The 25,458-nt window shown below is 56.2% G+C and overlaps 2 protein-coding genes across 13 annotated transcripts in view; both read left to right on the forward strand.

Annotated features, from left to right (window-relative positions):
- KLHL26 (kelch like family member 26) overlaps positions 1–13,472 on the forward strand; it is a 28,128-nt gene extending 14,656 nt beyond the window's left edge. For both annotated transcript variants that reach the window (XM_023247604.2, XM_023247608.2), the window contains 2 exons: positions 8,253–8,435; positions 10,606–13,472. In XM_023247604.2, the coding sequence (XP_023103372.1) occupies positions 8,253–8,435; positions 10,606–12,187 (1,765 nt within the window). In that variant the 3' untranslated portion in view covers positions 12,188–13,472. The remainder of the gene's footprint in view (positions 1–8,252; positions 8,436–10,605) is intronic.
- An 8,945-nt stretch (positions 13,473–22,417) lies between these two features.
- Positions 22,418–25,458, forward strand: part of CRTC1 (CREB regulated transcription coactivator 1) — a 76,159-nt gene continuing 73,118 nt past the window's right edge. For 5 of the 11 annotated variants that reach the window (XM_023247614.2, XM_023247627.2, XM_023247631.2 and 2 more), the window contains exon 1: positions 22,421–22,574. In XM_023247614.2, the coding sequence (XP_023103382.1) occupies positions 22,449–22,574 (126 nt within the window). In that variant the 5' untranslated portion in view covers positions 22,421–22,448. Of the gene's footprint in view, positions 22,575–25,458 lie in introns of all 11 variants that reach the window. The other 6 variants (XM_023247643.2, XM_023247644.2, XM_023247619.2 and 3 more) reach the window with 2 other exon arrangements.

Here is a 25,458-nt window from a genome sequence, read left to right on the forward strand (position 1 = left end):
GGGTGCACAGATAGTAGGCCTTGGCTCTGGGCATCGTGTTTTAAATAATTGAAGCAGACATGGGAGAAAAACCAACATGATGACTAGGAGTGAGAAATAAACAACCACTGGTGGCATGGAGAGGGCCCAGGCTTGGTGGGGGAACGTGGGGCCCGGGGGCCCTGGCTGGATTCCTTCTCTGCCTCTCCAGGTCTCTGTCTCCTTCCCTGGCTGGCTGTCCTCCTCTGTCTGGGTCTCTGTTCCCTCTCCCTCTGAGTCTTTGTCCCTTCTGGGTCTCTGTTAGTGGTTTGGTGACCTGGCCTGCTGGGACGCTGCAGTGAAGGACCTGCATCTACCCCTGGGCTCCACGCTTGTCCACCCAGAAGCTCTGGTCTTTTGTCTGCTCCCCTGGGAGCCCAGGGGTCAAGCCTCATGAGACAATTGCGGGCAGCTCCTTTGGAGCTTATCAGGAAGGGTAGCCCCAGGAATGGGCCTGTTGCCGCCTGAGGGGTGAGGAGGGCGGGCTGGCCTCTGGCGAGCAGTCCCAGGAGAAAGCTCACTGACGTGAGCATGGAGGCTGCTGGCCAGCCTCAGCATTTGAGGGCCCGTGCAAGGTGCCAAAACACGGTGACTCTATCCTTTGGGCTGGGAGCACAGTACCCGGAGCTGTGAAATATTGTGGGAACCATGGCAACAGTAGCTGGGGGCGTCTGCCTTTGTGGGGCATGTGGGACTCTGGCTTAGATGCACTTTTTACCCACGGAGCTGCATGTCCAGGAGCCGGTGCCGTGGCCTTGGCAGTCGGCAGGCTGCGGTATAGCAAGAAGCTGGAGTCGCCTGCGACTACATTTGCGCACAGGGCTGTGCTGGGCCTCAGTTTCCCTGTCTTGAAGGGAGATTCATGAGGTTGCGTGTGAAGAACCCGGCCCGGCATGTGCTCAGTCAGTGGGCCTGCCTTGTAAAGAGTCAGAGGTGGATGGGAGAGAGAAGGCAGAGAAGTTTCCAGTATGGCTGGAGGACGGGGGGTAAGGGAGGGTGTTGTGTGAAATAGGGCAGAGAGGTGGACCAGCTGGCCGCCAGAGCTTCCCCAACACTACCCCCCCCCCCGCCCCGCCCTGGGTTCTGTCTCCCTCTCTGGGTCTCTATTCCACCCCACCCCCCACAAGTCTCCTTCTCCCCTTCATTCTGGGTCTTTGTCCCCCTCTCTGAGTCTCTGTCCCCCTCTCTCCTGTGAAATGCAGCATCTTCCCTGCTGACGCACCCGGGACCCTCGGGCGGAGTGGCCTGCAGCTCCCTGGTACGTCGTCGGCCGGGGTGTGAGCCAACCAGCTGTGCTGTGCTGCTGCGCTCTATGGAGCCACATGGACAATAAAACCGAAATTGGCTTTGAAAGTGGAAGTGCTCTCCGTTTTGAGGGGAAGTGAGGGAATTTGCATGTCAGAACAGTATGTTAAAGGGGCAATACCGTCAGACTCTGTTCTGGCCCGAGCTTTGGGCTCCATGTGGGGGTGGGAAAGGATTTTACAAAACCCCAAAGAAATGTTTCCATGAAATTCTTTCTTGTTCTTGCCTTTCCTTTCCTTTTTTTTTTTTTTTTTTTTTTGACATTCCAATGAAAAGAACTGTTCCGGGGCTTCAGATCTCTCCTGTAGGGTCGGGAAACCAACTACGGGGACCAGGGCCAGCAGCCAGATGAGGGCAGGAGTTGGGGAGCACCCACCCCACCGGGTGTCACTTCCAGGGCAGCCCCCACGTCCGCTGTGGGGCCCTGTCAGTGGGGCGTGGGGACGGCAGTTGGTGTGGTCCTGCCTTCCCCACTTGGCCATCTTGTCTTGGGTTGGGTCCCCCTAAAACAGACTCTCAAACAAGGATTCCAGCCCGTGATGTATTCTGGGGGTGACCCCACGAAGGACTGCTCTGTGTGGGGAAGGAGACCACACGGGGGTATGTCAGCAAGGAGCTGGGGACGAGGTGGGCAAAGGGCTTGGCTGGCCGTGGACCCCCAGGGGATTGTGGAGATCTTGCCACAGATAGTCCACCTGGGGTCGTCACCCTGCCCGGTCCCACTTTACATTAGCCCTGGTGTAGGGGAGACTCCAAGGGAGGCAGTGGCTGTGTCCCCGTGTCCGGTACAGGCCTAGGCCTGGCCAGAGGTGCCCAGTGACAGTGCTGGGGGATGCAGTGTGGGAGTATGGGGTCAGGACAGCCCTGAGCTCAGGCCAGGCCTGAGGGGGGCATGTGTAGCCCCTCAGAGGCCAGATCCAGGCCAAGGGTGCAGCTGGGGCGGCAGTAAGCGGCCTCCAGAGACATCCTGACCCGGCTGCTGACGCATTGGCTCCGATGACTCAGTGCGGGTGACCGTGGCTCGGGTGGCCGTCTGGAGACTCGGACAGGCTCAGGGCCGCCGCCGCCGCCTTCCTGGGGGCCCGTGGCCCCGCCGCGCCGGCCGCCCCCTGTCTGGGCTGGCCTGAGTAATGGGTCCTACCCTTAGTCATCGGTCCCAGGCCTCAGCCCTCCCTCCTCCTCCTGCCCACCTCCGCCCAGCCGAGCCTGTCTGTCCTGGGGACTCCAGCTCTTGCTGGCTTTCTCCCTCCTTCCCCGAACTCCCCAGAGGCTGTGAGGTGTGTGTGGTGGGTGCTGATGGGGGCTTCAGGGACAGCTGTGCCATCTATGAGATGAGAGGGGGGAAACAGCCTTGGAGGGTACTGTGAGCCTTGCCAGGGGCATGAGGAGAAGGGCCTGGAGGAGGACGAGGTGTGTGCAGAAAGGGGCCGTTTCTCCCCCATTCAGCACAGCTCAGGTGTCATACCCTGTAAGCAGCTGTGCGGTGGGCTTGGTCGGGGGCTCTGGGCTAACTCCTGTGTAGGACCATTTTAATGCTTGAGGTGCACGCGGACTCTGTGCTCAGCTGAGGGCAGCCCTTTGTCAGAAGGTCCAACAATTCTTCATACCCCTTTGGAAGGTGTTTAGCTGGTTTCTCATCTGTGGCCCCCAGAGACGGTATTTGGTGAATATCCTCCTGCGTCCCTCATCTTGCACATGTAAGTATATCTCAGATAAATCCCAGAAGCAGAGTTGCTGGGTCAAGGACGTGAGCCTTTAGAATTTTGCTAGGTCTGTTGAACTGCCTTCCTGGGTGTTGTTTCACTTCACATTCCCACTGGGAACTGATGTGAGTGTTTGCGACCAGACACAATGCTTCTGCTCACATGAAGGGTGAAGCCGGTCCCTTGCTGTGTGCACGTATTTTATCGTGAGCCCTTCTGACTCTTAGGTCTCTCCAGCCAGCTGTGCTTCCTTTCCCATGAACCATCCTTTGTGCATCTTTCTGTGAGGTTGCTGACTTTGTATTGATTTTTTGGTGCTCTTTATATACGAAGAACCATAGTAGATAATGTACGGTCAGGAACCGACCAGTTCCAGGATGAACTTGCCCCTGGTGTGAAATCTTTCTTCTGCTGGAAGCATGCATTGGCACGACAATTCTTAGGGCCTAGAGGAAGCACACAAAGTCCTTTTGCCCTACCGCACAATCTCCCAGCAGCTTCTAAGAAAAAAATGAAGCGTGACAGCAAAGGCTGGGGTAGGGGCACACATGTACAAAGTCGGTGAGGCAAGGTGTCCACAGAGTGGCACTGCCATCCCCGGGGCTGCCCCTAGCTGCTGAGTGTGAGTCTGTGTCTCGACATAGTCCCTGTTCACACGCGTGGTGAAGTTGGAGACGCGCCTCTTCTCCACTCCCTGGCCCTGGGAGGGAGGCTCTGAGGGGTCACACCAGCTATCCCTGACCCCTGGGCCACTCTGCTCCACAGAGAGGTAGAGTGCTTGGCCCCAGGCCAGAGGGCCCTGTGGTGTGGGGAAAGGCGGTTCCCTGTGCTGTCTGGGCCCCAGGGGCTCCAGGGAGAGGGTTGGCTTCTCAGGACAGGCCTTTTGTGGAAGCTGGGACTTTGGGGCCAACCCCCAGGATGCGGCCCAGCCCTCTGCTCCAAGGGAGAGGCTGGGTGTCCCTGTGTTAACTGTGGGTGTGGTGGGGCTAGGGGCACCCTATCCTCTGCACATCTCTGCTGCAGGCTCCTGTCCCCTCCCCAGCTGTGAGGTACTCAGAGCTGCAGTGCGAAGCTGATTCTGGACGGTTCGACCACTTTGGGTCTCCATTCCCCAGACTGTGCACCCAGTGAGGGCAAGCCCTCTCCATCTTGTTCATTCTGTATGGTCCCTGCCACCAGAAAGGGACAAGGGGCTGACAGGCCAGTGAGGTGAGAGGAGGGTCAGGGGAAGGGTGCACGGATCTGAGCACCTCAAGGGTCCTTAGAGGCTCATGCAGCATGTGGCCTTGGAGGATGTCAGTGAGAAGGCACAGTGAGACCCCATCGGGCAGCCCTGGCCAGAGGATGGCCGCACTTTGAAGCCGGTGGATCTGTGAGCCAGTGACATTCTCTTTGTGATCCTCAGAACTTGGGGCCACTGTGGGGTCTCGGGAAACTGGAAGAACAGAGACTTGAAGTCCCAGCGGCGGCCTGGTCAGGCACGACGGGCTAGATGTAGCAATGTGGGAGGGGCACAGGGCATGTGACACGGGCATCCCTTCGACCTGGCAGAGAGAGGTGGCCAGACCAAGCTAGAGACTTGGGGTCTTTCTGGGCCCCTTTCCTTCCCTCCCTCTGTGGCCTTCAGCGGGGCTGCGTGTCAAACCTCGCAGGCAAACCCAGGGTCTGGCCACGGGCACCACCGGCATCCCAGCATTACCAGCCCAGATGACCGTGGTGCTGGGTTCTGAAACATGCGTTCCCTCCTCCCGGGATGGGAAAGCCTTCTGCCAAGTGCAGACCATGTCCCCCAGACTTGTCCTGTATCCCCTCCACTTCCCCTTGTCCTCCCTGCCGTGTCCCATGTCCCCTATGCTGTGTCTTATGTCCCTTTCTCCCACACACCGGGTCCCAAAGGTCTGGGACCTTGCAGGCCTATTGCCAGCACCCCGGGGCCCTGCAACCCCTTGGTTGGTTTGCCTCCCTTTCCTGAGGCTCTCTTGGAAGGGCCACTGAGGCTGGTAGCCTGTGCCAGGGCAGAGGCCTCCAGTTGGTAGCAGTTGCATTGATCGAGTGCTGACAGTATGCCCCGTGCTGGGCATCTGCTCTTTTATCCGTGGTATTGTTTGGGGAGCTGCTGGACAGTGGGGGCTGAGGAGCCTTCTTTCTCCTGCTTTCTTGGAAAGACCAGTGCCCACATTCCTGGCCCTCATTTGTGGGCAGGCGTTAGTCCCAGGAATGGGAAAGCAAGTTCCAGAGAGCTGGGGGCCTTGGGGAGAGAGCAGAATACTTGGCCTTGCCTTGGGGTGGGTGGGGTGAAGCATGGGTTGGGAGAGTCCTGGCAGGGGTTCTTGACCCTACAGGGGCCTGACCCTGGAGGTGATGGCATTATTCCCTCCTGTTAATGTTTGGGAGGTGAAATGATGTAGTAGGGCCGCCTAAGCCATTCATTCTTTAATGCATTGAACAAGTTTTCTAAGATGAGACGGCAGAGGGGACAGTGATGCTGGAAGGGAGGGGATGTGGGGGTGAATGAAGCAGTGATCCTTGTATACTGTGGAGGTGCTGGTGGTTACGGCAGGGTTTTATGCAGGACCTGAGAAGGCCCAGATGTCCTTTTGTTTATTTTTATTTATTTATTTAAACTTTATGAGAAATTCACATAACCTAAAATCTACCATTTTAATTAAAAAAATTTTTTTTAACGTTTATTTATTTTTGAGACAGAGAGAGACAGAGCATGAACGGGGGAGGGGCAGAGAGAGAGGGAGACACAGAATCTGAAACAGGCTCCAGGCTCTGAGCGGTCAGCACAGAGCCCGACGCGGAGCTCGAACTCATGGACCGTGAGATCGTGACCTGAGCTGAAGTCGGCCGCTTAACTGACGGAGCCACCCAGGCACCCCATTAATTTTTTTTTTTAATTATCTTGGGGGCAGGGAGGGAGAGGGAGAGGCAGAGAGAGGGGGAGACAGAGAATCCCAAGCAGTCTCTACAATGTCAGTGCAGAGCCCAGTGCAGGGCTTGAACCCATGAACCATGAGATCATGACCCAAGCCGAAACCAAGAGTCGGATGCTTGACAGACTGAGCCACCCAGGTGCCCCAAATCCACCATTTTATTTTATTTATTTATTAAAAAAATTTTTTTAACCGTTTATTTACTTTTGAGAGAGAGAGAGAGAGAGACAGAGACAGAGCACAAGCAGGGGAGGGGCAGAGAGAGAGGGAGACACAGAATCTGAAACAGGCTCCAGGCTCCGAGCTGTCAGTATAGAGCCTGACATGGGGCTCGAACCCACAAACTGCGAGATCATGACCTGAGCCGAAGTCGGACGCTCAACCAACTGACCACCCAGGCGCCCCCCAAATCCACCATTTTAAAATGCACAATTCAGTGGCATTTAGTGCACTCGCATTGTTGTGCAAACATCACCTCTAACTTGTTCCAGAACAATTCCATCACCTCAAAACGAGACCTGTGCCCATCAGCAGTCATCCCCCATACGCCTGACGCCCAGCCCCTGGCAACAACTAATCTGCTTTCTGTGTCTATGGATTTGCTTGTTCTGGACTTTTTATACAAAAGGAATCCTCCAGTTTATGACTCTGTGTGACTGGCTTCTTTCACTCAGTGTCATGTTTTTGAGGTTCGTCCACGTTGTAGCGTGATTCAGCTTCATTCCTTTTTGTGACTGAGTAATATTCCATTGTGTGGATGGCCACATTTTGTTTCTCCATTTGCCCTTTGGTGGACCTTTGGGTTGTTTCCACCTCTTTCTTTTTTAAAGCTTTATTGTTCGTTCTAAGATGACCTTTGCCTCCTGAGTCCTTATTTTGAGGTGCAGGAACCTCTGTTTCACTTGTCCCCATCCCCCCCATCGAGCCACCCCCACAGGTAAACCCATCCTTGTGGGGCAGATATTCTTGGTTTTGTGACTTGCCCACAATTTGCTGTGCCCCTCCACCTCCCCTGCTTCATTGACCCTGACAGACAGGGAGATCCCACCTACTCTGTCATGTCCTGGGCCTGGGCTCAAATCTTGCTGGTTGTCTTACAGCTCTGGGACTATGGACAAGCCACTCATTGTGTCCCTGTCCCTGGAAAGTAGGACCAATGGGCCTTTCGCCTAGACTGGGCAGTCACCATAGCCTAGAAGCTGATTCTTCAGAAAATGACTTTGTGGTCATGTGGTTGCCCTCCCCTGGGGTGCTGGGCACAAGGAGCTCACTGGGCAGGTGTCAGAGTAGCTGGGCCTCCAAGAAGGTTGGCCTTTCCTGGCCTGCGACACCCCAACCCTGGGGACCAGAGCTGCCCTGGAAGCTGTCAGTCACAGAGCTCCTCCTCCATGCCTGTGCTGGGGCCCTGTGCCGGCACCGTGATCCCACCCCCACCCCCTGCAGGGGAGAGAAGAGAGGTTTGCCCTCAGTGGGGGGGGGAGGGCAGCTTGCTAGGGTATGGGGGACAGTGATGTCGACATGAAGAGTCCTGCACTGCAGAATACGCACTCAGGAGACACATTGAGAATGAAAAAATAATGAAATAAAGTTTAAGAGGAGGGGTGGAAGGAACTCAGATGTCCACAGATGGGTGAAGGGATCAAGAAATTGTGGTCCGGCCACACGATGGAACGTTACTCAGCCGTGAAAAGGAGCAAAGCATCGATTCACGCTGCAACGTGGATGACCCTCGAAAACATGCTGAGTGAAAGAAGCCAGACACAAAAGACCACACGGTATATGATTCCATTTACACGAAGTGTCCAGCGGAGCCACATCCAGAGGCAGAAAGCAGATTGGCCGTTGCCAGGGGCTGGGGGGGGGGGAGGGGGAGGGGGAGCGACTGCTGATGGGGACGGGGTCTCATTTCGGGGGGTGAAAATGTTCGGGAACTAGATAGAGGCGACGGTAGTAAATGTCACTGAATTGCTCACTTTGAAATGGTGCATTTTATGCTATGTGAATCTTATCTCAATGAAAAAACAAAAGGGACATTGGAGCCTCCTCAGTTCGAGCAGAAACCCTGCCCCTTTCACAGGTGGCAAATGGAGGCTGGCAAATGGTGTCCTTTGCCAAGGCCAGTTGGTGGCCAGGTGGCAGACGCGGCCGGGACCCAGGTTTTGTTTCTGCCTCTCCGGGGCTGGTCCTGGCGAGCTGGCGCCTCAGGCGAGCCAGCCCAGGGTCCCCGGGCAGAGACCAGACAGACCTGTGGCCGCTGAGCTGAGCCCCCACCTCTGCTCCCCTGCAGCATGGCTGACAAAAATGGAGCTCTCAAGTGCACCTTCTCGGCGCCCGGCCATAGCACCAGCCTGCTGCAGGGCCTCGCTGCCCTCCGTGCCCAGGGCCAGCTCCTGGACGTCGTGCTCACCGTCAACAGAGAGACCTTCCACGCGCACAAGGTGGTCCTGGCCGCCTGCAGCGACTACTTCAGGTGAGCACAGGTCTCGGGGGACAGGCTGGAGAGCGCCCACCCTACTGAGAGGGAGTGTGATCTCAGTGCCAGCCAGCCAGCACGTCGCTGAGGGAAAATGGCTGGCGTTGGCCGCACATTCGGTAAACCTGTAGCTTTGTTTAGGTTTGTAACTTTCTCAAACTTTTGGGGCCCATGGTGCAGGCAAGCAGAACAGGCCTGGGGGATGGAGGTGGCCCGCGGGCACTGGATTAACCGTTTCTGCCCTGGGGGAGTGGCAGGGCTTGGCCAAGTTTTCACTCTGTCTTTGTTTGACACTGGCGTGTCCCAGGCACTATGCTTGGCCTTGGCGTTCCAGCAGGGATAAGACAGACATGAGTCTCTGTCCTCGTGGTTCCTGTACTCAGGCTGAGGGATAGGAGGGATGCCTAGATGGGGGTCCCCGCCTGTACCTGGGACTGTGTTGCAGTCCCCTCATGCCGGGTGAGGCCTTGCTGGGTGTACTGGTCAGTCTGCTGCGAGGGTCTTCTCCTAAAGTCTCCTTCCCTACGCTGGGCTGGGCAGGGGGGTGAGGGCCCCTTGAAGAAGGGCGAGGGCCATTCTCACCAGCTGGGGGCTGTCACGGGCTGAGGACAGTCTCCTCATTTCCTCAGTGACCAGCTGGCCGGTTCCTCCTGCCAGGCTGTGACCCTGCCAGAGAGAGCTGGGGCGCTGTCCTGGGGTGGTTCTCTGGCCCCACTTTGCCAGTGGTGGCTGAAGTGCCCCTGCAGACTGCGTCTCGGAGCTCCAGCCTCGGCGTGTTCCGAGGCCCGGACGGTCCTCGAGGCCAGGGTGGTGAGGCTGGGATGGCTTGCCCGGTGCGCCCCCCAGCTGCCCGCCCCCCCCCCCAGGCCCAACAAGGCCATTCTGGGGAGACGGAGCAGCCAAGCCATCTGGGGCGCCGTTTCTATTTTTATTCTGGATTTGGGGACGGGTGGGCCGGCCCAGCCAGAAATGCCCTTTAAAGGCTCCTCTGCGCTGGCACTGCAGCCGGCAAGGCCTTAAAAGGCAAAGCTCCCTCCCGTCGCCGTGGCTGCCTCTGTCTTCAATGGGCTGATGGGACTCATGGGGACAAGAAGAGGCAGGGTCCGGGGGGCTGCCCGAGCTCTGCTCCTAGAAGGCTCCATGGCGCTGCTGCTCACAGGGGCGGGCAGTTGTTAGCTGGTGGCTCAACTGTCTTTACTCTGGGACCTGACCCCAGACCACGCTGGTTGTGTGACTTCAGGACAGGTATCCGTTGGGTGAATGGATGAGGGAGTTCCTTCTCCTTGGTCAGCCGTCACAGTGCACATCTGCCCCGTGAGAGGAACCTCCGATGAACTCCCAGCAGGTGCTGGGGTTCTTTCCCCTCCTCCTGACGGGGGACCCCAAAAGCCACGGGGTGCTCTGACCCAGGTCCTGTTTCTCTCACTGGTGCTCACACTAGCACTGCTTTCCAGAGCAGGCAGAAAGGCTGACAGCTGGTGTCACTCACTGGGAGTCTCACGGTGGGCTAGGGCTCCTGTGGGTCATCCTCGGGGTGGGGGGGCTTTCCTGACTGTCTGGCCTCTCTCTGGAAATGACAGTGACCTTGGGTGGGGCCTCCTAGCGTGTACTCTGACCGGGGAACCCTAACCCTCTCCCTGTCCCTGTGTGACAGGGCTGAGATTCAGGCTGGGGAAGGTGAGGCCACGGGCCCACATGTGCCTGCCGGTGAGGGGCTGGGCTCTGAGAACCATGGTGCACGGTGTTCTTGGGGTCCCCACCTTGTCTCCTGAGCCTGCTGTGTGTGTGGTCTTCCAGGGCCGGGTGCCAAGGTAGGGCTGCACCTGTCTCCAGCGTCAAAACCAAGGTTTTGCCTTCTTTTGCCCACCCGTACCTGCCCCGCCATGAGCGGGCCCTAGCACTCCACACCCCTGGGTGGGCTGAGCCCGGCCCCAAAATAGAGGGGCAGAGTGGGGAGTTGCTGTTTGTAGGAAGACATGTGGCTCGGGTGGGTTAAACATCTTTCTTTTCTTTTTTTTTTTTTTTTTGCGTGTCTTTAATGAGCATCTGGCCTCTTTCCCCTGGCTGGCCGTGCCCTGCTCATGGTGTCCAGGGGCCAGGCTATTCCTGGGTGGCCACGATGCCCCTTGGCAGCCCCGAGCCTACATGCTGTGTTTCCGAACTTCAGGGCCATGTTCACGGGTGGCATGAGGGAGGCGAGCCAGGATGTCATCGAGCTGAAAGGCGTGTCGGCCCGCGGCCTGCGGCACATCATCGACTTTGCCTATAGCGCCGAGGTGACGCTAGACCTGGACTGCGTGCAGGACGTGCTGGGTGCGGCCGTGTTCCTGCAGATGCTTCCCGTGGTGGAGCTGTGCGAGGAGTTCCTCAAGGCCGCCATGAGCGTGGAGACCTGCCTGAACATCGGCCACATGGCCACCACCTTCAGCCTGGCCTCGCTCAAGGAGTCGGTGGATGCCTTCACCTTCCAGCACTTCCTGCAGATCGCTGAGGAGGAGGACTTCCTGCACCTGCCGCTGGAGCGCCTCGTCTTCTTCCTGCAGAGCAATCGGCTGCAGAGCTGTGCCGAGATCGACCTGTTCCGCGCCGCGGTTCGCTGGCTGCAGCACGACCCGGCCCGGCGGCCGCGCGCCAGCCACGTGCTCTGCCACATCCGCTTCCCGCTCATGCGGTCGTCGGACCTGGTGGACAGCGTGCAGCCGCTGGACATCATGGTGGAGGATGTGCTGTGCCGGCAGTACCTGCTGGAGGCCTTCAACTACCAGGTGCTGCCCTTCCGGCAGCACGAGATGCAGTCCCCGCGCACGGCCGTGCGCTCGGACGTGCCCTCCCTGGTCGCCTTCGGCGGCACGCCCTACACGGACAGTGACCGCTCCGTCAGCAGCAAGGTGTACCAGCTGCCCGAGCCCGGTGCCCGCCACTTCCGTGAGCTCACGGAGATGGAGGTGGGCTGCAGCCACACGTGCGTGGCCGTGCTGGACAACTTCGTGTACGTGGCGGGCGGCCAGCACCTGCAGTACCGCAGCGGCGAGGGCGCGGTGGACGCCTGCTACCGCTACGACCCCCACCTGAACCGCTGGCTGCGGCTGCAGGCCATGCAGGAGAGCCGCATCCAGTTCCAGCTGAACGTGCTGTGCGGCATGGTGTATGCCACGGGTGGCCGCAACCGGGCCGGCAGCCTGGCCTCCGTCGAGAGGTACTGCCCGCGGCGTAACGAGTGGGGCTACGCCTGCTCCCTGAAGCGCCGCACCTGGGGCCACGCCGGCGCCTCGGCGGGGGGCCGCCTCTACATTTCAGGGGGCTACGGCATCTCGGTGGAGGACAAGAAGGCGCTGCACTGCTACGACCCCGCCGCTGACCAGTGGGAGTTCAAGGCGCCCATGAGCGAGCCCCGCGTGCTTCACGCCATGGTGGGTGCCGGCGGCCGCATCTACGCCCTCGGGGGCCGCATGGACCACGTGGACCGCTGCTTTGACGTGCTGGCCGTGGAGTACTACGTGCCTGAGACAGACCAGTGGACCAGCGTGAGCCCCATGCGGGCTGGCCAGTCAGAGGCCGGCTGCTGCCTGCTGGACAGGAAGATCTACATTGTGGGGGGCTATAACTGGCGTCTCAACAACGTGACGGGCATCGTGCAGGTGTACAACACGGAGACGGACGAGTGGGAACGCGACCTGCACTTCCCAGAGTCGTTCGCGGGCATCGCCTGTGCCCCCGTCCTGCTGCCCCGGTCAGGGACCAGGAGGTAGCTCCCGGGACCCGTGGGACCCGGCCCAGCCTCATGCCGTCTCTGCCAGGGGTTTTGGTGAGCGCACACCGGGGCTGAGGACCACAGAACCACCCCCCCCCGGCCCGCGGCCTGACATCTTGGGGTCTGCTGCGTTGATAAGGCCCCTCCCCCTGGGGTCTCTCCTTCCTTCCCGAAGCAGATCCTGGCTTCGTGCCCACCGAGGGAGCCTGCCGGCCCTGAGGCCGACATGTCACGGCAGCGGGGGTTTCCTCACCCGCCCCACATCCTCGCTCATGGAGGGAATCGGGATCTCCTTTGGGGTGTTGTTGTGTGGCTTACGTCCCACTTCTCTCTCCTCCCCCAGCTCGGCAGTCTCAGACGCTCAGATGCAAGCTTATTAGCGTCGAGCCCCAAACCCATGGTTTGCACCCTGCCCCCTCCCAAGTTTCTTGCACTGTGCGTTTTTAAAAAATAAATACCCCCCAAACTCTGAACACACAGACCTCTAGGAGCTGGTAAGGTGGCAGGGGTGCGCCCCGCTCAGGGTTGACTTCAAGGGCGGGCATGTTCCTGCCCCCAATAAGCCTGAGCCGCGGGGGTGGGGAGGATGGCCTTGGACGAGGGTCTCGCGCTTATCTTCATTCCCGTCCCAACTCCCTCAACGTGTTCTGTCGTCCACTTCCAGAAGGAGAAAACACAGCCAGCTCTCAGAGAGGGTCCTTATGGTTTCCCAGCCTTCTATTTGGTGCTGGGCATCTCAGGGGTCCTCAGTGAGGAGCGGGCCGACACGCTAGGGGGACACCTTTAGAATCTCTCAGTGTGTCTGCATTCCACAAGTCTGATGATTTTTATTTCTCTCCCTTTTTCCAGCCCCCCACCCCCCCACCCCCGCCCCACCCATCCCATGTTCCGGTTGTGGGCCACAGGGCCTGTGCCCTCAGCAAGGGAGGTCAGGCGGGTGGTGCAGGCTCTTCCCTTCAAGGGCTTTGCAGCATCTCTGGCCACATTTGATTTGGTGTCAAACCTCTAAAGCTGGTTTGGTCTGGTTTTGCTGTTTTAGTGTTTTTTTTTTTTTTTTTTCTCCTTTGGTTCTGTCTTGCTTCTTTTAAGACACCGGCATTGCTATCTTATAAATGGGATTTGTACCCTCGGGGCAACTTAAAGTGTCTCTTCTGCTGCTAACGGACGATTGATGTTGTGTCTCTGTGACCCACTCACCGTGTAAAGAATTAACCTCATATCTTAGCAGATGTCGTCTCCTAATATTTTCCTTCATTTAATAAAAATGTTATGGTGAGGAGATGGAGAGGGCCCAGCGCTGAGCTTGTGGGGCCTGATGGGTCACAGATTCCTCACGTCCTGTGTGTGGTTAGGGGCTCCTCTCCCCTCCTCACCCTTTTCCAGCATTGCAGAGGGGCTGGAAGAGGGGCTGGCCTTTGGCTCAGCGGCGTGGGGCAGTGGGAAGTGTGGCCAGAACTTCCACCTAGGGACTGGAGGAGAAGACAGATCCGCCCTGGGCTGGGTGGCCTTCGGTGAGACTCTCTCCAGGTTGTTCCATGCGCCTGCTGGCTTCGTCCCCGGCCACCAGACAGCCCCCAGCTCCTGGCAGGTTGTCTCCATCTGCTCAGTCCTGGGGTGTGAGATTGGGGAGCCAGGGAGCCCCTCTCCCTGGAGGCCATGATGGGGGAGACGCAGGGCAGTCCTAAAGGAAGCATGAAATCATCACCATTCCATATGGGCCTGAGAGCTCCGTGAATCGCCCCCAACCCCGGCTCTCATGCCTGGCCTCGCCACGGACCAGGCTGTATGTTGGTGGAGAATGCCTGCTGTTCACGGACAGCTTTCTGAGATGGGAGGCTTCCCGGATCACCCTCAAAATGCACCCACAGGCCTGGTGCTCCTGTGCAGCAGCCTTCGGGGCCCCAGAGCGAAGCCGGATGTGTGGGTGGGGGGCAGTGTTGAAATAAAAACTTGGTTGGGAACCAGGAAGGAGACCATGCTGCCAGGGGCATTGAAATAAAAGCGGCAGCCCTTGGGGACTTACCAGAACATTCCAGTCCCTTTTCACCCCCCTCCCCAACCTGAGCTCCCCCAAAGAGAACCCTTCCCTGCTAGAGGCATGGCCCCTTCAGGGGGGCAGTGAGAATCTTTTGCCAGCTGCAAGTCCCCCCAGATCAGCTCACACCTCAGAACATCTTGTCCCCAATGAGCTGGCAGGGGTGCCGGCGCAGGGGGTGGGGTTGGGGGGGGGGTGTGCGCCGTATCTAACCGGGTCGATTGTGCATAACCGTCTGGGCTGGTTCATGGAATGTTCTCAGGGGCCCCCTGCCCCTCCCTCTTCACCACCTCCCCCCCCCCGGAAGAAAGGAAAATTATTTTTCGTATTGTAAACTTTAAACACGAAAAAGCTGTTTTTAATTTAGCAGAAACTGGCTTGAATCTTCACTTGGTGAACGTTTGTGTCCTTCAGAGAAAGGCGGAACATGCATTTGCACACACATGCTTGCACAAATGCACGCACATGCATATGAGCTCACATGCACACCTGCACTCGTGCACTGTGACATGCACGTTGACATGGTCACACTGGTATTCACACGTAGCCTTGCTCGTATGCTGAGTGACATGCACACGCACTTGCTCACACAAATACACTCACACTCGTCCTTGGACCTGCCCGGGCCTCTCTGCATGGTATCCTAAAGGGTTCTGGGTCCTGTCAGCTCATCTCCTCCCCTCACCTTTCATCCAGGATGGCTTGGGCCATGAATGGCCAGCCACTGCGTGTAGGGACGGAGCCTGGGGAAAGCCCGTCTGCTTCCAGATGTCCCATTTCCCCACCGAGGCCCTGGATGCGGCCGGCAGGAGCCTCCCTCCACACCTGGGCTCGGGCTGTGGGAAAACGCTGTCTCCCGGGATGGTGGGATTCAGGCCCGCTAGAGGCAGGCCAAGTGTGACTTCTGGGGCCTCGCAGCAAGCGAGGCCAAGGGGGCCTCCAGGGAGCTCTGTGAGGTGGGAATCTGCCCCGGACCTGGCCAGCTTGGAAACCCGCCCCTGGCTTTGTCTCCGAGAACGTAGCTCCATCTCCTGTGTTCTCACAGGCCCCGGAGAGTTTGCTTCTCATGGTGGAGCCTCAGTGCACGGGTTTTATTAGGGGCACCTGGCCTTGGAAGCGCAGCCCGAATGTTCGCTGCACAAATGAGAGGTCCTGGGATGGGGAGGTGGGAGCAGAGCCTCATCCACTCCAGTGTCCCCGGGCACCATCTGCCTGCGGGTCCCAAGGGCAAGAGGGCCATGAAGCCGTGCTCCTGCCTACAAGGCCCCAGCTTATGTCTTGTCGCTGACCCTGCTTATCACCATTCCGGCAGCCATTTCTCCCGCCTCACCAACAGAGCCCTGATTTGGTGCCAGCAACAGCGTGCCCAGCCTCGGGGGTTAATTTAGGATTTGGCTGAGCCACTCTTGGCAATGCCTTTTGCCGGGGTTGTTTTTGATCTGGGCACATTTCCCAGATCTGGCCAGCCAGCTTTAAGGGGAGGTCGGGGTGGGGGTTTCTGGACAAGGGAGAGGCCTTATTGCCCCCTTTCCTCCCTTACTGCTTCCTGTGAGGACATGATGCCAGGAGCTTCTGCAGCCATCTTGTGGCCACGAGGAGCACGTTAAGCGAGGTGCAGAGATGCCACCTCCCAAAGCCCTGAAATCACAGGGCCACCTGTCCCACCCTGGAACTTCTGACCTCCGGACTCCTTTTTATGAGAAATCACGATGTTTGTGTCGCTTAAGATACTAGTGCTCAGGTAATTCTGATAGTTGTACCCCAAACAGTTTCAAAATTATATTATAAATGTAACATGCTGGGAGTTCCCCATCTTATGTAAGCCAGGGTTTCTATTTGCCAGCAACAGAAACTGCCTCTGGCTAATTTAAATAGCAAAAGCGTGTATTGGAAGACCATTCTGTTGTTCACGGAAGTGGCAGGAGGGCCGCAAAACCAGGCTCAGAAAACGCAGAGATCAAGGGGGGTGGCAGCCAGAGTGATCACCTGAAATCATGCCAGGGAACTGGCTGGTGAGGACACTTCTGCCTTCAGCACAGAATCCAGATGCCTCAGCTGGTACTGCCATCTGCCCTTGGCACTCAGCCGTAGCTGCCCCTGAAAACCAGATGCTCAATGGTATTTCTTTGTACCACTTGTTCCAGAACGCAGACGTCCTGTTGGCCTAGCCCACGTCCTGTGTCAGTATGCCCTAGCTGCCTGGGAAAAGAGTACATCGGCGTATTAGCTGCTACTGCTGGGTAACAAACAACCCCAAGCCTCAATGGCATGCAGAAATGAATGTTTATTTTTCGTGTTGTCTATGACTCGGCTGAAGGGTGCTTGTTCTAGGCTGCCGCTGGCTGGGCATGCTCTGCTTCTGGGTACGAGGCTGTGGAATATCCAGGAGGCACAGATCCCCCTGTCTCACATCCCCGGACCAGCAGCTAGCCAACATGGGTTCTCCAGTGGTACCGGAGGACAAGTGGAATCGTGGGAGCCTTCTAAGGTCCAGATTTGGAAATCGTTGTCTGGCCAAAGCAACTGACATGGCCAAGTCCAAAATCAGCACTGGGGAAACAGCCTCCGGCTTAAGAAGGACGACCTATGCAGTAGTGTTGCAAAGGGCAGGACACAGAGACCGAGGGGGAACTGAGGCCTGTAGTTTGATCAGTCATACTGTTGGCTCGGAGGCTTCTGGTGTCGGTGGGGGAGGGTCTACCTTGACATATGGGGACTCCCCAGACTTGGATGGGGACTGAGATGCTGGGCCACCAAAAAGAAAAGCCTGCTCTACGACTCCTGCAGCCAATCCACCCCCTGGTGGCCAGCCCTCCTTTTTTTTGTCAGGTAGGTTGGGGCTGTTCTTTTGGACTGCAACGAGGGGGTCTGTGTGGGAGTTCGGGGGGAGCTGGTCCAAGTCGCAGGGCACTAAGGTGTCACCGGAAGACCTACACCAGGCATCCCCTCAGCATGGGTGGTTACCAGGGAGGCACTGGAGTTCCTGCCCCTCAGCTCCAGCTTCTTCCTTCGGTCTTTGGCAACCCCACCTTGTCCCCCCCTTTCACCTAACAGCCCGAGATGGGGGGATAAGGCGTCCGGCTCTTCATCTAACCTCTTCCTATTCAAGGGTAAAGGGTGAGTCCCATGTCCGGCATTTCTGGCTGCCTTCGGGTTCCCCCCTCTTGCTTTATAATCAAACCTGGCTCTTGCTTTGCCTTTCAAAACTTTCATGGGGGCCTGGTTTGGAAGTCAAAGACGGGCCCTGGATGGTTTTTCTCTTTGCCTTCCCGCTCCGATGGCCCGAATTCACCTCTACCCGATGTGGGTACCCCGGATTGACTAAGATTCCATATAAGGCAGTGCAGAAAAGCAAGGCATGAAAACTAACATCTCGAGGTAGGGTTTTCTTTCCTAACAGTTATTGAATGCTTGCGAGGAAGCAGGCGCTGAGCTAAGTGCTTTACATGCATTATCTATTTAATCTTCCCAAGAGCCTGTGGGAAAGAGTACCACCATCCACATTTAACACAGGACAGCCTGGCTCAGAGAGGTGAAGTTACCTTCCTCTTTTCACAGAGCTGGAGAACTCCTAAGGGTTGGACCACACAGGAATGTTCAGGAGTTTAGTTTTGTTTTTTTTTTTTAAGTTTATTTACTTATTTTGAGAGAGAGAGCGAGAGAGAGTGCCAAGAGGGGGAGAGGCATAGAGAGGGAGAGAGAAAGAATCCCAAGCAGGCCCCACGTTGTCAGTACTGAGCCCTATGTGGGGCCCGAACTCATGAACCGTGAGATCACGCCCTGAGCCGAAATCAATAGTCGGACACTTAACCAACTGAACCACCCGGGCACCCCTTGTTGTTGTTGTTGTTGTTGTTGTTTTTAGTTTTATTTATTTAAGTAATCTCCACACCCAACGCGGGGCTTGCAACCCTGAGACCAAAGGTCCCGTGGTCCTCCAACTGAGCCAGCCAGGTGCCCCTAGAGTTTAGGTGTTAATTTAGCTTGTATTTAGAAGCTTTATGTTGAGGGGTGCTATGGTCTGGATGCAGAGGAAGGGCATTCTAGGCCGGGAGGCAGCCTTAGCAAAGCCCTGAGGCAGAATGCAGCGAGGCTGGAGCAGCGGACCGGAGAAAGGGAAGAGTGGGAGAGGACGCTGGAGAAGCCGACTGGGAACAAAGAGAGCTAGACAGAGCTATGAAGCCGAGAGAGAAAACTATATCCTGCAGCCAGCAGGAAGTGGCTTAAAAGGACTCACTTCTTAGCTCACACTTGGATGTGCTCTGTAAATAAAGTGAAACTATCCAACAATTGGACACTCCCAGCCCCTTTAGGTCAGGACTGGCTGGAGAAGGACCCAGGACTGGGTGACCCTAGAGCAAGGAATACAGCTCTCCTTAGGGGTGAGGATAGGCTTTCGGGGGAGGGGGGGTGGTGGGGAGGCATTTGAGGTGGGTTTTGAGGGATGAATAGGAGTTTCCCAGGCAGAAAACGATTCATTTAACAAACACTTCCTAATCCTCCCTCTGTGCTTAGTTTTATGTTAGCTCTGGGGACCCAGGAAAACAGAATCAACAGGCAAGTATATAAAATGAGGCTTAGGGCTCCTGGATGGCTCAGTCAGTTAAGCGACTGACTCTTGATTTTGGCTCAGGTCATGATATCACAGTTTGTGAGTTCGAGCCCCTCATCAGGCTCCATGCTGACAGTGCAAAGCCTGCTTGGGACACTCTCTCTCTCCTTCTCTCTCTCTCTCTCTTGGCCCCTCCCGCACACACTCTCTCTCAAAATAAAGAAATAAACTTAAAAAAAAATAAAACGAGGCTTGAAGTGCTCAGAACCTCCAAGGGATAGAGAATAAGCCTTACGAGTAAGGAATTGGTGTGTCTGTGTCCTTTGCGCATCACACAGGGAACTTGAGCCCAGGAACGTTCGGGTAGGGCGAACATACTTTCAGCTTTTGATCTCAGTCGGTCTAGCAGGGAGCAGATAGGACCCTAGAAACAGCTGCCTTCAGAGAGTGGGATGTTCCTGGGTCATGGGACGCACACAGGGGCATAGTTCAGATGGACCCTCAGGGAGGGTCTCTCAGAGGAGAGCCCTGAAAGATGAGAAGGCGCCAACTGTGATGGTGCCACAGCAATGAAAAAGCAGCCAGCAGAGGCAACAGCACACGTCAAGATCCGGAGGTGGTGCAGCAAGGAGGCTAGAGAGTGGCTGCAGTGAGAAGCCGGGGAGGGGGAAAGGGGCACGGGGGCCTCCTGAGTCGCCAGGGGGAGGGTGGGTTTTTTTTTCGTGAGTGTGATGGGGAGCATGAGATCCGCCCTGATTTACAGAGACCCTGGGCTGCTCTGAGAAGCCCATCCAGACCACACTAGTGTTAGCAGCTTTTTTTTTGATGAGGGAGGAAAGCAAAAACGGCAGGGCTGGGTTCTACCCTGGTCACCAGACGCCTCAGCCTCGCCTTCCTCGGGGCTGGGGGTCAATGGAGCCGGAGGAGGGCTTGGGTCACTGTCCGGCCATTGCGCAATAAGCAGGCTCACAGCTTCCTCTGACTCATCACCAGGGTTTAGGACGGATTGAGTTACTGCCTGGGTGTGGGGTGAATGGGGGTGACTAGGATGAGCACTGGCTCTTCACCTCTGTTCTGTGGGCATGGCCCGGTTCGGTGACCTGATAACCCCTGCTACCTACCAAATCTTTTTGATTTTTTTTTATTTTCTCTGCCCGGAAACTGGCTTGGTGCAGGCATGTATGTAAGTGATCAGAGTAGCCAGCAATTTCGGCCACTTATTATAAGCCAGGCACCTGACATGTACTAACATCATTTAAACCTTACAAACCCCTGGGGTTGAGGCTTGGCTCTGGCACTCAACTTGCTGCAGACAGCTGCCATCTTGCTCTGTCTCTATTTCCTCTCCAATCTTACAGGATGGTGGCAGGAACTGGAAACCATATCTGTAGAACGCCCAGCTCTGCACCTGATTCACAGAAGCTGTAGTCTCAGTCAGTGCCGGAGACCAGAAAATGGACCTCAAATCGACTTCAGCAAAAAGGAGAATAAATTATTGGCTCATATAAATGGTAACGCCAGAGTGTTTGGCTTCAGGCATGGCCGGATCCAGGACCTCAGTGTCTCTCTACCTTTGGCTCTTTTTGTTCTGTGTGGGGTCACTCTCTTGGGCGATCTCTCTTCAGGTGGCCTCGGGAATGGCAAATTTGTGTTTTCTTTCAAACCAGCCGTCCAAGCAAAAAGGATGCTTTTCTGTCTCGTGGTTCAAGCAAAAATTCCAGAACTGGATCTCATTGGATAAACAGGATCACATGCCTGCCCTGAACCAATCGTGAGAGCAAAGCAATGTGCTCTGTTGATTGGCAGACTTCCAAATTGGGATGGGGTATTTGTGGGGAGAGGGGGTAGTGAAGCCCACACATGGACTGAATGATGTGAATTCATCCCCACGTCATGGACTGAAAATTACAGAGTGTTCCATGAAGGGCAGTTGGTTGTTGGCACCCAAAAGGGGATGGCAGATGCTTGTTAGGGGAAAAGGTTAGAAGTCCACGAAAGTGCTCAAAACCATATGAACAAAAAGGATAAAATAAAGTAGTGGCAGTGCCCAGGAGACTCAAAATTAAAACCTATATAGAGGGGAGCCTGGGTGGCTTAGTTGGTTAAGTGTCTGACTCTTGGTTTCGGCTCAGGTCACGATCTCATGGTTCGTGGGTTCAAGCCCCCAATTAGGCTCTGTGCTGACAGTGCAGAGCCTGCTTGGGATTCTGTCTCCCCCTCTCTGCCCCTCCCCTGCTCACTCTCTATCGCTCTTTCTCTCAAAATAAATAAACTTAAAAAAATCCTGTTTTATATATATTTAATATGGACAGTTCACTAAACTGTTGTAATGTGTAAATAAATGCATGTTCAGAAAGTACTCATGTTCCTCTGTGATCACCACCAGCATCCCCTCCAGCCATCCCTTGCCCTAGTAAAAAGTACTTTTGCTCAATGAGAGCTGTCCCACTTTCTTCCAGCTGCCCCTCTTGGCTCCCGCCCTGTCCATGATGGGAAACTCCTGGAGCCTCCCGAATATAAACCTTTTGATGTTGGTGGTTGTCGTCCCTCTGCTTGGGAAGGGACAGTCAGATGTCAGAACCTCTCGTTTCCCTGGGTCACTCTTCTGCCAACTGGGAAGATCCTGTTACCCTTTTCACTGCCGGGTCTGGTCTGGGTGGGATTTCTGGACCTTTCCTTTAGCACTCCATGGCAAAGCTGCATTACTTCAGTAAGACTAGACTGGAGGAATTTGCAGAGAGAGGCTGAAGCCCTGTAGTTCTGGTTCTTTGGGCTTAAGGATAGAGAGAGTAGAAACTGGTCAAATGTAAGGTGATAGGGAAAGCAACGTGTTAAAGATGATGCCTGGGATTTGGGGCTGGGGGCTGAGCTCAAGGTTTAGGGCTCAGTTCAGACGCCCCCCTACTTCCCTGACAGTGGTGGCGGTAGGAGTCTCCCTCCCTAACATCAATATCCTGCCAGTCCATCGCTAGTTTTATTTTCCACATCACAATTATCTCCATCAGAAATGTTCTTGGGTCATTTATTGGCTATGTCTGTCCCCGCCCCCCCGCCCCCCAACTGCACACCCCGTCAGGTCAGGGACCACGTCTGCTTGCTCCCGCCTTTTCTCCAGTGTGCCTGGCACATACAGGCTCTCAATAAATATTCGTAGAATGAATGAATGCATGAATGAGCAACTCCTTCAACTGGTCTCAAAGCTGAACTAGTTCGAGCCCCGGCAAGCCTCGGGGTGCTATCTGTCCTTATGGGTTGCTGGCCCCATCCTTGTCAACTGGAAGGGTTTGGGTTCGGCGGTCTCCTTCTTGGGGGCTCCAGCGCCTGGACCCGTCCCCGAACCATGCACGTCCGATGGCCAGACGGCCGCTGTCCAGCGGGCCAGGAGTCTGCACACTACGCATGTGCTCAAATCCTACTCTTTCCGCACCGCCCCCCCCCCGCCCCGCCTCCTCTGTTGGACACGAACGCGCCGGAGGGGCGTGCGCATGCGCTCTCGCCCCCACGCCGCGCGCTACTTCCATGCGCCTGCGCCGCACTCACGCCCGCTAAGGCGCCTGCGCACTGCCCGCCGCCCGCGGGCCCAGCCGGCGCTTGCGCGGTGCCACTGGCGAGTGTTGGGGGGGGGGGTGAGGAGGTGGAGGAGGAGGAGGAGGAGGAGGTGGCGGCGAGAAGATGGCGACTTCGAACAATCCGCGGAAATTCAGCGAGAAGATCGCGCTGCACAACCAGAAGCAGGCAGAGGAGACGGCGGCCTTCGAGGAGGTCATGAAGGACCTGAGCCTGACGCGGGCCGCGCGGGTAAGGGGGCTGCCCGCGTCGACCCTTCGGGGCCGGGAAGGGAGGGAGGGGGCGCGTGTCCAGCGTGTGCACGGGGCGGGGGGCGCGCGCCGCGGGGGCGGGGCGCGCGCCGTGGGGCGGGGCTTGGCACAGCCGGAGGGTACAGGTGTCCCGACGCCCCGGGCATCGTGGGCGGGACAGGTGCCCCCACATCACCGATACCTGAAAGGGTGCAGGTGCCCCCACATCTATGCTACCTGGAGGTTGGGCTAGGTGTCACTACATCATTATTATGTGGAGGGGACAGGGCCCTCCACATCATTACTACCTGGAGGGAATAGGTGCCACCACATCATCGTTACCTGAGGAGGGACAGGTGTCCCTACATCCTTGCTACCTGAGGGGGACAGGTGCCTCCACATCACTGCTACCTAGGGGAGGCAGGAGGACACTGAGGTGTATGAACTGGGCACTGCTTGCACGCATCATTGTTACCTGGGGAGGGGGATACATGCTCCCACATCGTTGGTACCTGGTGTGGGACCAGTGCCCCCGCATCATTGCCGCCTGAGGGGAACAGCTGCCCCGACATCATTGCTATCTGAAGGGACAGGTGTCTCTGCATCTTTGTCACCTGTGCCTTCACTCCCTGGGTGTTGGAGGAAGGACAGGTATATCCCCATTTGCAGACTTGAGGTGGGATCGGTACCTCTCTCTTTGGGGTTACCCGAGGGAAAGTTTTGTTGGCGTCCTCTCCTGTGGGGACCTGAGGGTGGTCAGGAAGGCAGATTGTGCTCCATTCTAGAGCTTGGAGTGGAGACAGCTACCCCTTCCCCGTGTAGCCCATATGGTGGGGACCAGGTTGTGTTCCTCCCACTGAGACAAGAGACAGCTGGCCGTGGATGGCTCCTGGCCTGTCAGGACCAGGGTGGAGGGACAGTTCTTCCTCAGGTTGATGGGTGTGTTTGGCACGCAGGGGCAGACCAGGTTACTAACCTCACCTGGGAAGCCACTGAGGGCCCTGAGCAGGGTTGAAGCTGGAGGTCTGTCTTTTCTCCTGGGCCCGTTTCTCCGGCCCAGTGACCGCACTGAGGTGCCAGTCTCCTTGGGCCTCAGTATCCTCTTTTGTCAAGGGTGCCTAGCAAGTCCTTCCTTCTGGTTCAAGGAGGAGAGCACGCTTCGCACAGGTGACAGTAAGTCTCTGCTGCTTCCTGCAGAGTGGTGGGACCCTCCCCCTGTCCTGCACCCTGGGGCCTTGGGGAGGGTGTGGATGGGAGCTGCAGACCCCTATATAGGCGGTGTCCGGATTTGGCCTCTGATCTGACTGTCCCAGGCAGACATACCTCTGTGACATGAGCCTCAGTCTCTGATTCTTCAGGTGCAACTTTCGGGTCACGTTATTTACTAGTTAGTTGCTTGTTTGTCTGCGAGGTCGTGACTGTGTGGGCTAGAATGCGAATCTCTATTTCTGTGTATTTGTTTGGCATCTATTGATGGGGTGCCCACCATTGACCGGGTACTGCCTGTTCCTGCTCCAGCCACTGGTGCTTTTGCTTAGGATGTCGAAGAAGAGATGATTGGTGAATGAATGAATGAATGAATGAAGTAAAGCAAGCAAGCAAGCTTGCGCCTCGAGTGTCCCCATAAATCAGGGCTTCTGAGGGCAGGAATGTCTACTTCGTCGTGTCTGCGTGTGTTCGCATTCAGCTGTATGTAGTGTGGCAGGAAGAAGAAGGGGGTCACACAAGGCTGATGTCTGTCTTCATGATTGGAGGTCTGGGTTCTGTGTCGGGGTTGGAAATGTATTATTGTTGTTAAAAAGGTTTCTTCAAAATAACAGCTTTATTGATTCGTGTACTATATAATTCACTTGTTGGAAGCGTAAAAATCAGTGTTTTTTAGTGTATTTACAGAGTTGTGCAACCATCACCGGTGGCGAATTCCAGAACATTTTCATCACCCTCAAAAGAATTCCCATCCCCACCAGCAGTCACTCCCCATTCCTCTCTCCCCCAGCCCCCCATTTTTCTCTCCCCCAGCCCCTGGCAACCACCAGTCTGCTTTCTGTCTCTATGAATCTGCCTGTTCTGGACATTTCATATACATGGGATCATACGACATGTGGCCTTTTGTGTCTGGCTTTTTTCACTCAGCACGATAATTTAAAGGGTCATGCACATTGTAGCATATTATCAAAAAAAACTTCATTGCTTTTAATGGCTGAGTAATACTCCATTGACTAGGAGGGCCACATTTATTTTTCTGTCATCTGTTGATGGATTTAGAAGAGATTTTTAAGATGCGTGGATAGGAGTTCTCTCGGTCCTGGGAACCATTTCTGTCTCCCGCCTCCCTCTCTGTTGTCTTCTTTTACGTTGGGAGTTGGGTATGAGCCCTGGGTGGAGGTGAGCTTACACTGGACTTTGTGAGACAGAGCAATGTTCTGTACTGGGGGCAATTCTGTCCCTCAGGGACATTGGGCAATGTCTGGAGACATTTGGGTCGTGTCGTCTGGGGGAGGAGGTGCTACTGGCATCTAGTAGGTAAAGAAGGGATGCCGTTCAGCACCTCCAAATTCATGGATGTCCCCCACCACAGAGAGTGATCCAGCCCCAAATGTCAGCAGTGCTTAGGCTAAAAATCCTTCAGTTTGGAGGAAAGGTTGAATGAGCAGGGGTGCAACCTTTGCACCTGGGCAGATAGAGTTCAAAGCTCTCTACCTACCTGTATGGCTGTGCCATTTTGGACAGGCTGATGGCTTTTCCCACACCTGGGGCCAGGATGAGCAAAGTCTTTCCAACCCCATTTGGCCATTGCATGTGATGAGTGGCGTATCTGCGGTGCCTGGTGCAGGTGAAGTGAACACACCTGATTCAGGCACCCCCTCTGCCCGCCCGTGGCTGCA

Source organism: Felis catus, chromosome A2 (assembly GCF_018350175.1).
Source record: "Felis catus isolate Fca126 chromosome A2, F.catus_Fca126_mat1.0, whole genome shotgun sequence".
NCBI lineage: Eukaryota > Metazoa > Chordata > Mammalia > Carnivora > Felidae > Felis > Felis catus.